This window comes from Populus nigra, chromosome 17, assembly GCF_951802175.1.
Source record: "Populus nigra chromosome 17, ddPopNigr1.1, whole genome shotgun sequence".
Lineage (NCBI taxonomy): Eukaryota > Viridiplantae > Streptophyta > Magnoliopsida > Malpighiales > Salicaceae > Populus > Populus nigra.
In genome coordinates this window covers 9,097,759-9,110,124 of record NC_084868.1, presented here as the reverse complement: position 1 = coordinate 9,110,124, position 12,366 = coordinate 9,097,759, and the positions used below count along the sequence as shown (strand labels likewise).

The 12,366-nt window shown below is 32.0% G+C and overlaps 1 protein-coding gene across 1 annotated transcript; it reads left to right on the top strand.

Moving 5' to 3' along the window:
• The first annotated feature begins 1,111 nt into the window (after positions 1–1,111).
• Positions 1,112–4,860, top strand: LOC133677561 (aluminum-activated malate transporter 8-like). Its single transcript, XM_062099640.1, has 6 exons — positions 1,112–1,400; positions 1,535–1,675; positions 3,186–3,455; positions 3,579–3,703; positions 3,825–3,968; positions 4,366–4,860. The coding sequence occupies exons 1-6, from the start codon at positions 1,112–1,114 to the stop codon at positions 4,858–4,860; spliced, it is 1,464 nt and encodes a 487-aa protein (XP_061955624.1).
• The last annotated feature ends 7,506 nt before the right edge of the window (positions 4,861–12,366 follow it).

Genomic DNA, 12,366 nt, shown 5'->3' with positions numbered 1-12,366 from the left:
TGGTCAGTTTGTTGTTTCTCCTACTACTATTCACTAGGCAGCTGTTCTTTGTATTTTACGATATCTTCGGGGTACAGTTTTTTTGAGTCTTTTTACTTTCATCCACCTCTTTCTTGGAGTTGCGTGCATACTCTGATGCCAATCATGGTAGCGATCCCACAGATCGCAAGTTTGTTATCGGGTTCTATATCTTTTTAGGTGATTCTCTTATTTCTTGGAAGAGCAAGAAACAATCTATTGTTTCTCAATCATCCATCAAAATAGAATATCGTGTCATGGCATCTACTACCAAAGAGATTGTTTGGTTACGTTGGTTACTTGCTGATATGGGACTTTCATTTTCTCATCCTACTCCTATGTATTGTGACAACCAAAGTTCTATTCAGATTGCTCATAACTCGGTTTTTCATGAGCGAAGTAAACACATTGAGATCGAGTGTCATCTTACTCGTCATCATCTTAAACATGGCACCATTGCTTTGCCTTTTGTTCCTTCTTCCTTGCAGATTGCAGATTGCAGATTTCTTTACCAAGACGCATTTCATCTCTCATTTTCGTTTTCTGGTTGGCAAACACTCGATGCTTCTAGTTGTCACATCGTGAGTTTGAGGGGAGATGTTAAATAATATTTATGTAGTCTTATTTATTAAGGGTAGAATAGTATTTTCAGTTTAACCTATATATACTTTGTTTGTATTTAGGTTAAGACTAAGCACTCATAATATATAGATTATTCAGAATTCTAGCTTTTTTTTTGTGTTTGATCTTAATTATTTTAACACAATAAACTGATCATGTATAGGACTAATTAAAGTCAATGGTCTAGCTTTGAAAAACTGAGGTAGTAGCAATCAATAATCTCAGCAAAAGAAAATTTTCCAAAAGAGCCCACTAGCTACTTCTTGTTCTTATAAATGTAGGATGGCCAGCGAGGGATATGCTCTCCAAAAGCTGTTCATTCTCAAGCAGTTCTATCTAAAATAATTTTAGAAGAAAAGAAAACCACTTCGAAAGGTTTTGTTTTAATCCTTGAGTTGAGCTCTCTTAGCTAGTTAATTATCACTCCTATCCTTAGTTCAGGTAAAGTCGCCACCGTCCACAATCTTTAGCCATGGAGATTGATCAGCCAACAATTCAACAGAAAGCCGGGTATTTTACACGTGCATGGAGCTGGTTCAAGGCCATGCCTGGTGAGGCCAAGGCCAAGGCTATAAAAGTTGCAAAGAGTACCAAAAAACTTGGAGAAGATGACCCAAGAAGAGTCATTCACTCCCTAAAAGTGGGATTAGCTCTCACATTCGTGTCCTTCTTCTATTATTCTAGACCTCTATATGATGGTTTTGGGGTGTCAGGGATGTGGGCTGTGTTAACTGTGGCTGTAATCTTTGAGTTTACAGTAGGTACGTGATTAGTTATACTTCAAGGAATTGGCTAGCTGTTTTCCTATTTAATTAACTGCAGTAAAATCTACATGTCAACCAGATTGAAATAGTGACGCAATATTTGATAATGCATGTATTTGTTTGTTATGCAGGTGGAACTTTGAGCAAGGGTTTGCAGAGAGGCTTGGCAACATTACTTGCCGGTGCGCTAGGGTTCGGAGCATCGAACTTGGCCAGTCTTTTTGGAAGAAAAGGACAGCCCATTGTCCTTGGAATCCTTGTCTTCGTATTAGGTATGCTTATATAGAACTTAATGTCAAAAATATTTAGGAGGTAAATAAATATGGGGTTGGTTTAGAGGTGTGAAAATATTATCTTTAAAGTATTTATTTGTTTTATATAGAGATAATATTTTCAGGATACAACTAAATATAAAAAAAGAAGATAAGACCAAGAAAATAATATTTTTTTATTGTGTTTCGTTTTTTGTGTAGTAACATGTTTTTATAAATTTAAAACATAACGATGAAATAATATAACTGTTTAATACAATCACATTGACATATTAAGTTTCAAGTTTCAAGATATTATAAATACCTATATAATAGCATTAGAAAGCCCACTAAAAAAATTCTTCCAGCATGGTTTAATTTACTACATAATAAAAACTCATATTTATAAATATTAAAAGGGAGTGTTTCTTTTCAACGTGATATATATATATATATATATATATACAAACTACACCAACAGTTAAAGCAATATATTAGTGATTTGAATTTGTACGTGAATCTAGGTCTATAGAATATATGATAGAGTTTTAAAAAATCTGATCAATTGAAAAACTAAAAAAAAGAAAGTTGAATAAATCAAACAAAAAAATTCAAGCTAACCAATTTAAAAACAAGAAAAACTATTTGATCCGGTTTCGATTTTAATTTTAAAAAACTAAAACCAAATGAATCAGCTCAATCAAAATTGAACTAACTAAAAAAATTTTCACCCGACACTAAATCACTGAGCAACCGCACAAACCACATTAACATCAAAGGCTGACCACCACATAGCCAATGACACTTCCAACCCTCATCACCAACAAAGCAGCCATCACCAACAACACTAATGCTTGAAGCTATGTCATGGTAGAGATTCCAAAGTTTTGTGTTCCAAGAAGGATGAGATGTAATATTTCTTGTCACATTCATCGGAACCTTGAATGGGACTTTTTTTTCCTTCCTGGTTATCTTATAATCCATGAAGATGATGTAATGATTGGGATAATCTAAATATTCTTTATGTTTTCGATGCAGCTTAGAACTAGATGAGGATGGCTATTTGTTTATAGTTGGGACATATCGTAGTTATGGGTATCATTGTGTTCATGACTTTAGAGGACTTTTTTTTGTTTTTCAAAGAGAATGAGATGTGGTTGGGAATAGAATCTGAACTTTGCTTTCTTGTGTTTTAGAAAAGAGGAATTGTATCCGTGTTTGCAATTAGTGGGAGAAGATTCAACCAAATTATTCAAATAATTTTTTAACCCACACATATTCTAAATTTTCAGTTTTTAAAGCAAAAAAACCGACTCAGATCAAACCAAATCGAACAGATTTGGTTTGAACTGGTTTTCAATTTGATTTGCATTAAATTTTTAAGAAATTAAGAAATCCAGTTTGGTTGGAAATTTTACACCGAACGGTTTTGAACACCGCGTATACAGGCTAACATAAGCAAACCTATGCTAAAATGTTTAATGACACCCTTTATAACATGATAACGCAAGTTTAAGTTGTGTTTATGCAGCGGCAGCGTCTACATTCACACGGTTCTTCCCACGAATCAAGGCAAGATATGACTATGGATTCGTGATATTTATACTAACATTCAGTTTAGTAACTGTTTCGGGGTATCGAGTTGAAAAACTCTTAGTCCTGGCACATCAAAGGTTGTCAACAGTACTCGTAGGTGGAGCGACCTGCATACTTTTATCGTTCATTTTTCCAGTTTGGGCCGGTGAGGATCTTCATAAGTTGGTCGCTTCCAATGTAGAAAAGCTTGCAAAATACCTAGAAGGTATTACTCAACTTATTAACTTTGTTAATTTCCATAAATAAATAAATAAATAAAAACTTTGTTAGTTAGTTTTACCTGGATATTATTTAACATGAAAGGCAACTAAACAGTAGAGTATTACAGGTTTTGAAGGTGAATTTTTCCAGCCTTCAGAGGATGGAAGAAATGTTAAGGCCTCCAACACTGATAAATCATTTCTTCAAGGATATAAAAAAGTCCTAAACTCAAAATCCACTGAAGAATCCATGGTACAGACTCTTTCCACTTACATGCATTTTTGTCTTTGCGTGAGTGCCACTATCTTCGATTCACTTTATCATCTATTGGCTATGCTAATAGATTTAGTGGATGATCTTACACTTAATGCAGGCAAATCTAGCAAGATGGGAACCTAGACATGGCCGTTTTGGTTTCCGGCATCCATGGAAACAATACCTGATCATTGGATCCCTCTCACGTCAATGTGCTTACCAGATTGAAGCTCTTGATGCCTGCATCAACTCTCATAACCAAGTAATATACCACGGCATAGTACTCCGTCTACATGCTAATGTTGCCCATGTGTAGGAAATAAAAGTACAATTCTCACCTGAAACATTCCATACTTTCTGCCAATTCTTTTTGAAGCTTTTAATTTCCTACCACATTTAGATTGAGCCATTTTTTAACTAGAAGAACAATTTTAAATTAGATATCAACATCTCATGATTCCATCACGCTAAGTCCACCAAATATACTTTCCTCTTTTCAATATTAATATTCCAATTGTATTAATAGTTGAATTTATGAGTATGCACACCATCCAAAGTGTTTTGATTAAATCACCCGACAAAGCTGCTTTTAAGACATTTTTTCTATCTGACAAATGGTTAATGTCAAAAGCTGAAACATATTATGCTACTCTTTTCAGGTACCACTGAAATTCCGACGCAAAATCCAAGGACCGTGTACAAGGATGAGTATAGAATGCAGCATGGCGCTGAAATCATTGGCCTCAGCTATCAAAACAATGACTCTTCCATCTTCAGCAAATGTCCATGTGGAGAACTCGAAAAATGCCATCAAGGATCTCAAAATTGCTATTAAAACTGTCTCATTGGACCAGGATAAAGACCTTTTAGCAATTGTACCAGCTGCAACAGTTGCTTCAATAATAATTGAGATTGTTAAATGCGTGGAAAATTTATCTGAATCAGTGCACGAGCTCTCTAATCTAGCACACTTCAAGAGTGTGGAACCGACTGTGTCCCTAGAGAAACCGCAGTTGCATCACCGGGGAAGCATAAAACCTGTTTTAGAAGGTGATGCTGATTGTGTTGTTATTGCAATAGACGGGAAGTCTGCGGATTCACCAGAAAGTGAGAATACTCAAGGTCCAATGCCTGGTCAGCGTCTGGAGGTGTAAATATTTTACACTGACAAACATGCAATCTATTGCGACGGAAGTCAATATTATTTAACAAAATTCTCCTATTATATTAACTCCTCCTTTGTAACACGTCTGAAAATGAAATTGAAATTGTGGAAATTAATAAAACAGTATACTTTTTCGCGAAATTATCCAATTCTATCCTGAGCTTTGAATAAATAGGATTGTTTTTTTTTTTATCAAAAACAAGTGTTAATAATAATTAGATTGAAAAAATGTTTAGAGACTTGTTTTAGTCTGACTCGAAGCTTAGGATAAAATTATATAATTTAACTTATTCTTTTTACTCGGCTATTCTCAGTTCTATTTAGAGTACTTTCTTCTTCTGCTTTTTTTTAACAATAAGAGTTTCTTACAGCCTAAATTTTTCGAATATTGAAACTACCCGTTGACATTGAGTAGTAAATAGACCATCTACATCCAAATCCATCGATTCATAACAAATTATCTTCTACATGCAAATGGTTAAATAAATCATGCTAATGCTGCACATAAGCACAAAGTTGGGACATGTTTTGGTTCATAAAACCCCTTTAGTTTAGTACTGAGGAAGCATATACTTTTTAAAGTATTTTTAATTTTGAAATATATTAAAAAAACTTATTTTTAAAGTTTATTTTTAACGTATCATTTAAAATCTAAAAACTTAAAAAAATAATTTTTTAAAAAAATATTTTTAAAATATAAAAACAAATGGTTTGATAGCAAGAGCTTGAGTCAAACTTAATAGATATTTCTTCCTTCGTTAATCACCCCTTGCTTTGTTGGGCTAAGAGCACTACCAGTTTTCTATAGGCTTTACTATACAAAATCTCATGAATTATCCACATTTTGATTGATAACTCTTACAATTTTTTTATTTTTATTTTTTATTAACATGAGTGTTTCGGTTAGTTTGTGCGCATTTCGATTAATCTCATTAGCCCTGAAATTAACGATCATGTAAGCCTCTAATGATCCTAAGGTTTGTGGGACTCGAACTAGTGACCTCTAAGAAGCAAATCTAGAGCCTAACTAGTTGAGCTACACCCATCAAGATTAGCGACCATGTTTTCTTAAATGTATGAGCTATGGTGTGATTGAATGATAATGTCCTTATGTTAAAATACTAAAGTGCTCAATTCAACCAATTAAACAACTTTTTAATATAAAAACTTATTTTTAAACTCAAATGAGAATTAAAATTAAAATTTTGATTTTGATTTTTAGTTTTTCGATTTAAATTTTTCAAATCTTAGAACATTCTAATCTGGTGATGATTCAGTTTCTAACTTGTCATAATGAACTTACATCAACTTTTTATTTGGTGATAGACTCGTCGCTAACTAATACCAGCCAAAACTAATTAATAGAAAAGAATTACATCAAAACATCTTATAATTTATGTATTAAAATAAAATAAAAAAAGAAAACAATACTAGAAAATTGCAAAATGTCAACTAAATATTTCATTGGTGTTTATATTTGACATTCGTCAACATCATAATTCCCAATAGACTTGTTGAAAAATTTGTTAAAATATGGTTAATGGAAATATTTGAAACCAAATTAAAAGTAGAGTCTACTCACTTTTAAGGTTAAAACTTTGTTGGTACTTAATCTCTAACATAAGTTCTTTAACATGGAATATTAACATATTTTAAATATATTATGGGTGAATAAAAAATTAATCTTAAAAAACCTTTAGTTTACATATTTTAGTGAAACTCAAAACCCTTTAAAAAAACTTTATCTTATGTACAAAAGAAAAAAAAAATTCTTGGTGTTTATAAAATTGGTAGTTGAAAACTTAAAATTATACCCAAAGTGCACCTAAGTTTTTAGATGGGAGAGGTTCTAGGCAAAGTGGGCTTTGGACTTAAACTCACATACATGCTTGAGGATGATAATTTCACCTAAATCGACCTAAATAGATAGAAATTGTTTTTGCTCGTTTAGGTTCGGGTCAGGTTCGGGTGATACCTGAAGTCAAAAGGTCAAGTTTGGGCAGGGTATGAATATTGCATTTCACGACCTGAAACTCTATCCAATCTACATAAAAAACCTTAAAATTTGAAAAACAAATACAATTTGTACCAAACTACATGTTGAAAATTTAGGTTTTGCCAACTACTCCATCTGTCACTACTCACTCTTTTGCTCTCTTCCTCACACTATCTTCCTCTCCATTTCTCCAGTCAACAATAGACATTAACAGAACACTAGCAGGAAGCTGCTCCACCTATCTTGTCTCAGCAAAAAACAACACCCATATCTAAGGTTGGTTTATCATTGTATTTTTATTTTTATTTTTATTTTTTTGTATTTTGATACATAGAATAAAACCTTTTAAAATAGGATTTTCTTTTCTATTTAAATTTTATAAGGAAAAAAGCCTTTCTATCGTTTTTAAAATGTTTTAATAAGAAAATTCTTGAAAAATTGATTCTTGTCAATCTTGTAATATGATGGGCATTTCAATGTTGAATTGAATTGTAGGTAGTTGTATGGTTGATTTTCCTTTATGCCTAGTAGTCAATTTGATATTGTGCTGGCTTTTTTATTTTAGTTTCTAATTCATGACGTTAATAGGATGTCTTATCAATCTACCTGGGTTATCAAATTGTATTTCTCGATGAGAGGTTATTATGAGAATTATGAATTGAATTGATTGGGTTGCAAGATGAAATCAAGTTAATGACTTTATATTATGTTATCAAGCATATGTTGTTAACATGTTTTCATTTTATAATTACAAATGGAAAACCTTCAAAATCAAAATGCTTCATCTACTAACACTACCCTAACAGCAATCGTTGCCCTAACTTCAAACACTACACTAGCATTAACCATTGCAGGATCTGTTACGGATAATAAAGGTAAATAGCCTGAAGTCCTTACATCAAAGAAAATAAATATTGATGATAGAAAAAAATCACAAATTTATGATCACTTTACAAAACTTGATGGTAATCCTAAAACCCTTAGAGCTGAATATAATTATGATAGAAATGATTATGCATGTCATACTATTATTAATTGCACAAGTAATATATTAAGTCATTTAAAAGTATGTAAAAATTTTCCTTTTGTGGTTGATAGGAAGCAAAAAGTTTGGGTATTAGAACCTGAGAAAGAGAAAGGTGAATCAAGAGATCAAAATGTGGGAACTCTCAAAGCAATAGGTCATAATTATGATGAATGCAAACAAACACTAGTATTGATGGTTATAATTTATGAGTGCCTTTTAATTTAATGGAGGGTCAGGGATTTCAATTATTTTCTAGGACCATACAACCTAGATTTGACATTCCTTCTTGTTTCACTGTTATGAGAGATTGTTTAAAACATTTTATTGAAGAGAATGAAATATTAAGGACAGCTCTTAGGGGTCAATGAATGTGCTTAACAACGTATACATGGACATCAATTTAAAGTATAAACTATATGTTCTTAATAGCTCATTGGATTGATAACGAGTAGAATTTGCATATAAACATATTCTTAATTTTGTTAAGTTTCTAATCATATGGGTGAGACAATTTGTTAAGGTATTGAGAATTGTTTGTTAGGGTGGGGGATTGAAAGATTGGCCAACTAATATATTGTCAAATAAGCATTTGTATGTTAGATGTTATGCACATATTGTTAACCTCATTGTGTGTGATGGCTTGAAAGAGATTAATATTGCAATTTTTAAAATTTAAAATGGAATTAGGTTTGTGAAATCTTCACCTTCTAGGCAATTTACATTTAAAAAGTGTGTGGAAAATTTGCATATAAAGTATAAGAAATCGTTATGTTTGGATGTTGTTACTCAATAGAATTCAACTTATCTTATGTTAAAAGCTGCTGAAAAATTTGAAAAAGTTTTTGTAAAGTTAGGTGAAAATGAACCTAGGTATATGACTTACTTTTTAGAGGTTGATTAAAAGGAGAATAAAAAAATATAAGGTCACCTAGTTTGGAGGATTGGAAAAATGATAGAACTTTGGTGAAGTTCTTAAAGATTTTTTACATGATTACATTAAGATTTTTTGGCTCATTACATATCACATCAAATTCTTTCTTCAATGAATTGATTTACATGCACATAAACTTGTTGCAATTGTATAAAAGTAGAAATAATCTCTTAAATGGAATGATGATGAAAATGATGTTAAAGTTTGAGAAGTATTAAGGTTGTGATGGAAATTAGAATTTTTTGTTGTATGTAACTAATGTCTTAAATCCAAATTTCAAGTTGAAATATATAAAAATTTATTTTGGTGACTTGTATGATTATGACAAAGCATAATTGCTAACAAAGAAGGTAAAAGATACTTTTTTGAGCTTATATGAGTTTTATTTGAAAGTTAATGAAGTAGTGGATGATAATAGGCATAAACAAGGTGTTAATGCTTTTGATGATGCGGAGATAGATGTTATCACTTTGGCTCGATTCAAAACGCATTACATATAAAAGATGGTGTGGAAAATAGAAATAAGGTTGAGAAGTATTTGTTTGATAATTGTAAGGATCATAATGATGATATGTTATATATTTTAGGCTAATGGAAGAGTAATGCTTTGAAATATAAAATATTTTCGAAGATTGTACAACATGTGGTAATTATTCCTATATCCACAGTGGCTTTTGGATCAGCCTTTAACACCGACAATCATATACTCGATCAATTTCAAAGTTCTCTTTCTCCAGCAACAGTTTAAGCACTTTTTTGTCAAAATTGGTTGCATTATGGACCAATTTCAACCAACATTAAAACCTTGATGAATAATTTTGAAACATACGAAAACCTTGAGCCAGGTAATTTTTCTTATAAACTTACACATTTTATTTTATGATTTATTAATTAACGTCTTTTCAATCTAACATGTCTAATTTTTTATTTTGTAGAAAGTTGCATCTAGCAATAGATATAATCAGTTTAAAAATTGAGGCATTTATTGAAAACATATGGTAAAAATACTACTTTTTATTTTTATATATTCTAATTTAATCTATTATGTTATAATTCTAGATTTTAAATTCCAGGTTTTGATGTCAATAGTATTAAGGGATCAAAGTATAGTGTTGTTCTTGATGTGCTTCTTCACTAGAATGATGTGCGCCATAAATATTTATTTTTTTAGCATGCAGTATTTCATGACAATATTATTTATTGTTTCTTTCTAAGCCCTTTAAAAGTAATATTTTGTAATTTAAATTTTAACTTGATGTGTATTATTTAAACTCTCCTACAATAAAAAACTTACTCAAATAAAACAAAAGAAAAATATTATGAAGGCTTGAAGCATATTAAATACCAGACTGACTCTAACAATTTAATATCAATGAATGTAAAAAAAAAAATATAATACACTTTGAAATTTTATAAACAAATAAGGCAATATTAACATTAATTAAAAACCTATTTAAAAGATTAAAACAACAATATAAATTATTTATTTTTTAATTTAAAATAATTAAATTAAACTCGAACCAAACTAAAAATAATCACCAACAAATAATCACCCGTAGCTTATTAACTCAAGGACAAAAATGAGAAGGATGGGTATCAAGACAAAAATTAAGGTAGAATACCCTGTACAGATTGCAGAGCATCGCATAGAATATACGCATTATGCACATTAAAATATTGTAAAATCATGCGACTTGGTAGCATATGCTTGGAAGAAAACAACAATGGTGGCTGCAATCCCACTTTTGAGCCACATTTGAAAGCTATCCTTCTGTCTCCCATTAAAAACTATCAGAATGAGCAGTGGCTGCAATCCCAAAGCCTTACCATGCTCGAAAGCTGCACTTCTTTTATAACATGACCAGCTTATAGGAAATAGATTCATGCATGACAAAATAAAATTACCACAAGGAACAGGAAGGTACATGATCATGTACATAATTATCCTGAACCCCTTGGTACGTATTCTATAATATTCAACTACAAGTTACATACACCAGACATGCATGTACAGATTTCTCTCTTTTAGCTTAAGTATATTCACAAAATGCTGACACCAAGAATCTCATCCACTATCCTCAGAATTATGCACTCATTTTTTCAGAAGTTCTAATGAGCGTAACTTGGATTCCCCAACAGGCCTTGAAAAATTCTGTACATCCATGACAGGGGTGCTTACCTTTTTCATCTTCTTTATAGGCTCCTCTACCAGATGAAGAGTCAATAACAAGAGTAAATGGGGATCACACGCTAAAATGAGAATCATCTCGGTCATTGTGAATCCAGCTACAATTTACTAGCAAGAACATTCATGAAATTTTATGAACGCGCATGAAGCACACAAACAGTAAAGTTAGGGGCCAGCAACACAGTTTGTCTTGTTGAATCAAATTCGTATTTCTCTTTTCAAGATTTATTAATCGAAACAATCTTTATGATAATGAGTGTGAGAGGGTTTAGATCAATCAACCTTGAGAGTCCATACATTCGACAAGCGAAGTCAGTTTGCATCAGCAGCAAAGATGTGCGTTTCTGTAAAGAGAAGCAGCAGCAGCAGACACTACCTTACGTAAACCTACAAAATGGCACAGGAAATGCTAGCGGTGTTTCATTCCCCTCAATATTTACATTTTGTATCAAAAAATTCAAGATAACCGATATCACGGACTGCCTTTTTATTATAATTGATTTGCATGGATGTCAAAACTATAAGCAGATGCTTCTAGCTAGCCTCACAACAGTTCAAAGACAAATTGACTTTACATCAATAAATGAAAAACATTGACGAGAGTTAACCCAAATCGCATATGCTAATCTTATCAGGTCAAATAAAGCTTATCTTATCAAAAGATTCTTCATTAAAATCACTTTGATTCATAAGATCCACTCGCTCTATGCATGAGGTTTTTCAGGGGAAAAAAAAATATTTAGCAAAATTAGCTTTAGGCAGTTGACATGGGTACGTTTGCGACTAGATTTGAGCCCACCAGTGTTGAAGATCCACTGCATTTGAAAACTAAGAATTTTGGATCTTTCTGGTTTTTTGAAACGAAAATCACCGGTTGAAAGTTTAATTCGTGACTATGAAGGTAACTTCTGTTTTCTTTTTCAGCAAAAATATTCTGAAAAGTTCAATTAATCATTAGCTCACTCTCCCTTCAGCTTAATGAATAAAGTGAATTTCATCAGCATATTTTCTCAACCATTCAACCATTTTCAGAAAACCACATCATCAATATCAGATCTCATGGAAAGTTTAAGATCGCCCTAGCTACCCATGACGCAACCTTACTTCTGAGATGAGCAGTAAACATCAACAAACCTCGCAACAGCTAAAAAGTTTCTGCCGCAACATTCAAACCAAACAAACAGTGCCTAGATAATGGTTACAAAATAGTTTTGCTTGCTAATCTTTAAAAAAATATCCAATGGGAAAAGTAGCTCATTCCTATAATAGGGACATGAATTAAAAAGAGGATTGTCAAAATAAGCAAACCAAAAGAGAACGTCAGAAATCAAACAGCAGAATAGCCCACGAATG

Bases quoted from the DNA above. Each gene is read 5' to 3' on its own strand.
- LOC133677561 (XM_062099640.1), top strand. From the start codon at position 1,112: ATGGAGATTGATCAGCCAACAATTCAACAGAAAGCCGGGTATTTTACA. The intron at 3,704-3,824 runs GTACAGACTCTT...CACTTAATGCAG, and splicing joins AATCCACTGAAGAATCCATG to GCAAATCTAGCAAGATGGGA. The intron at 3,969-4,365 runs GTAATATACCAC...TACTCTTTTCAG, and splicing joins GCATCAACTCTCATAACCAA to GTACCACTGAAATTCCGACG.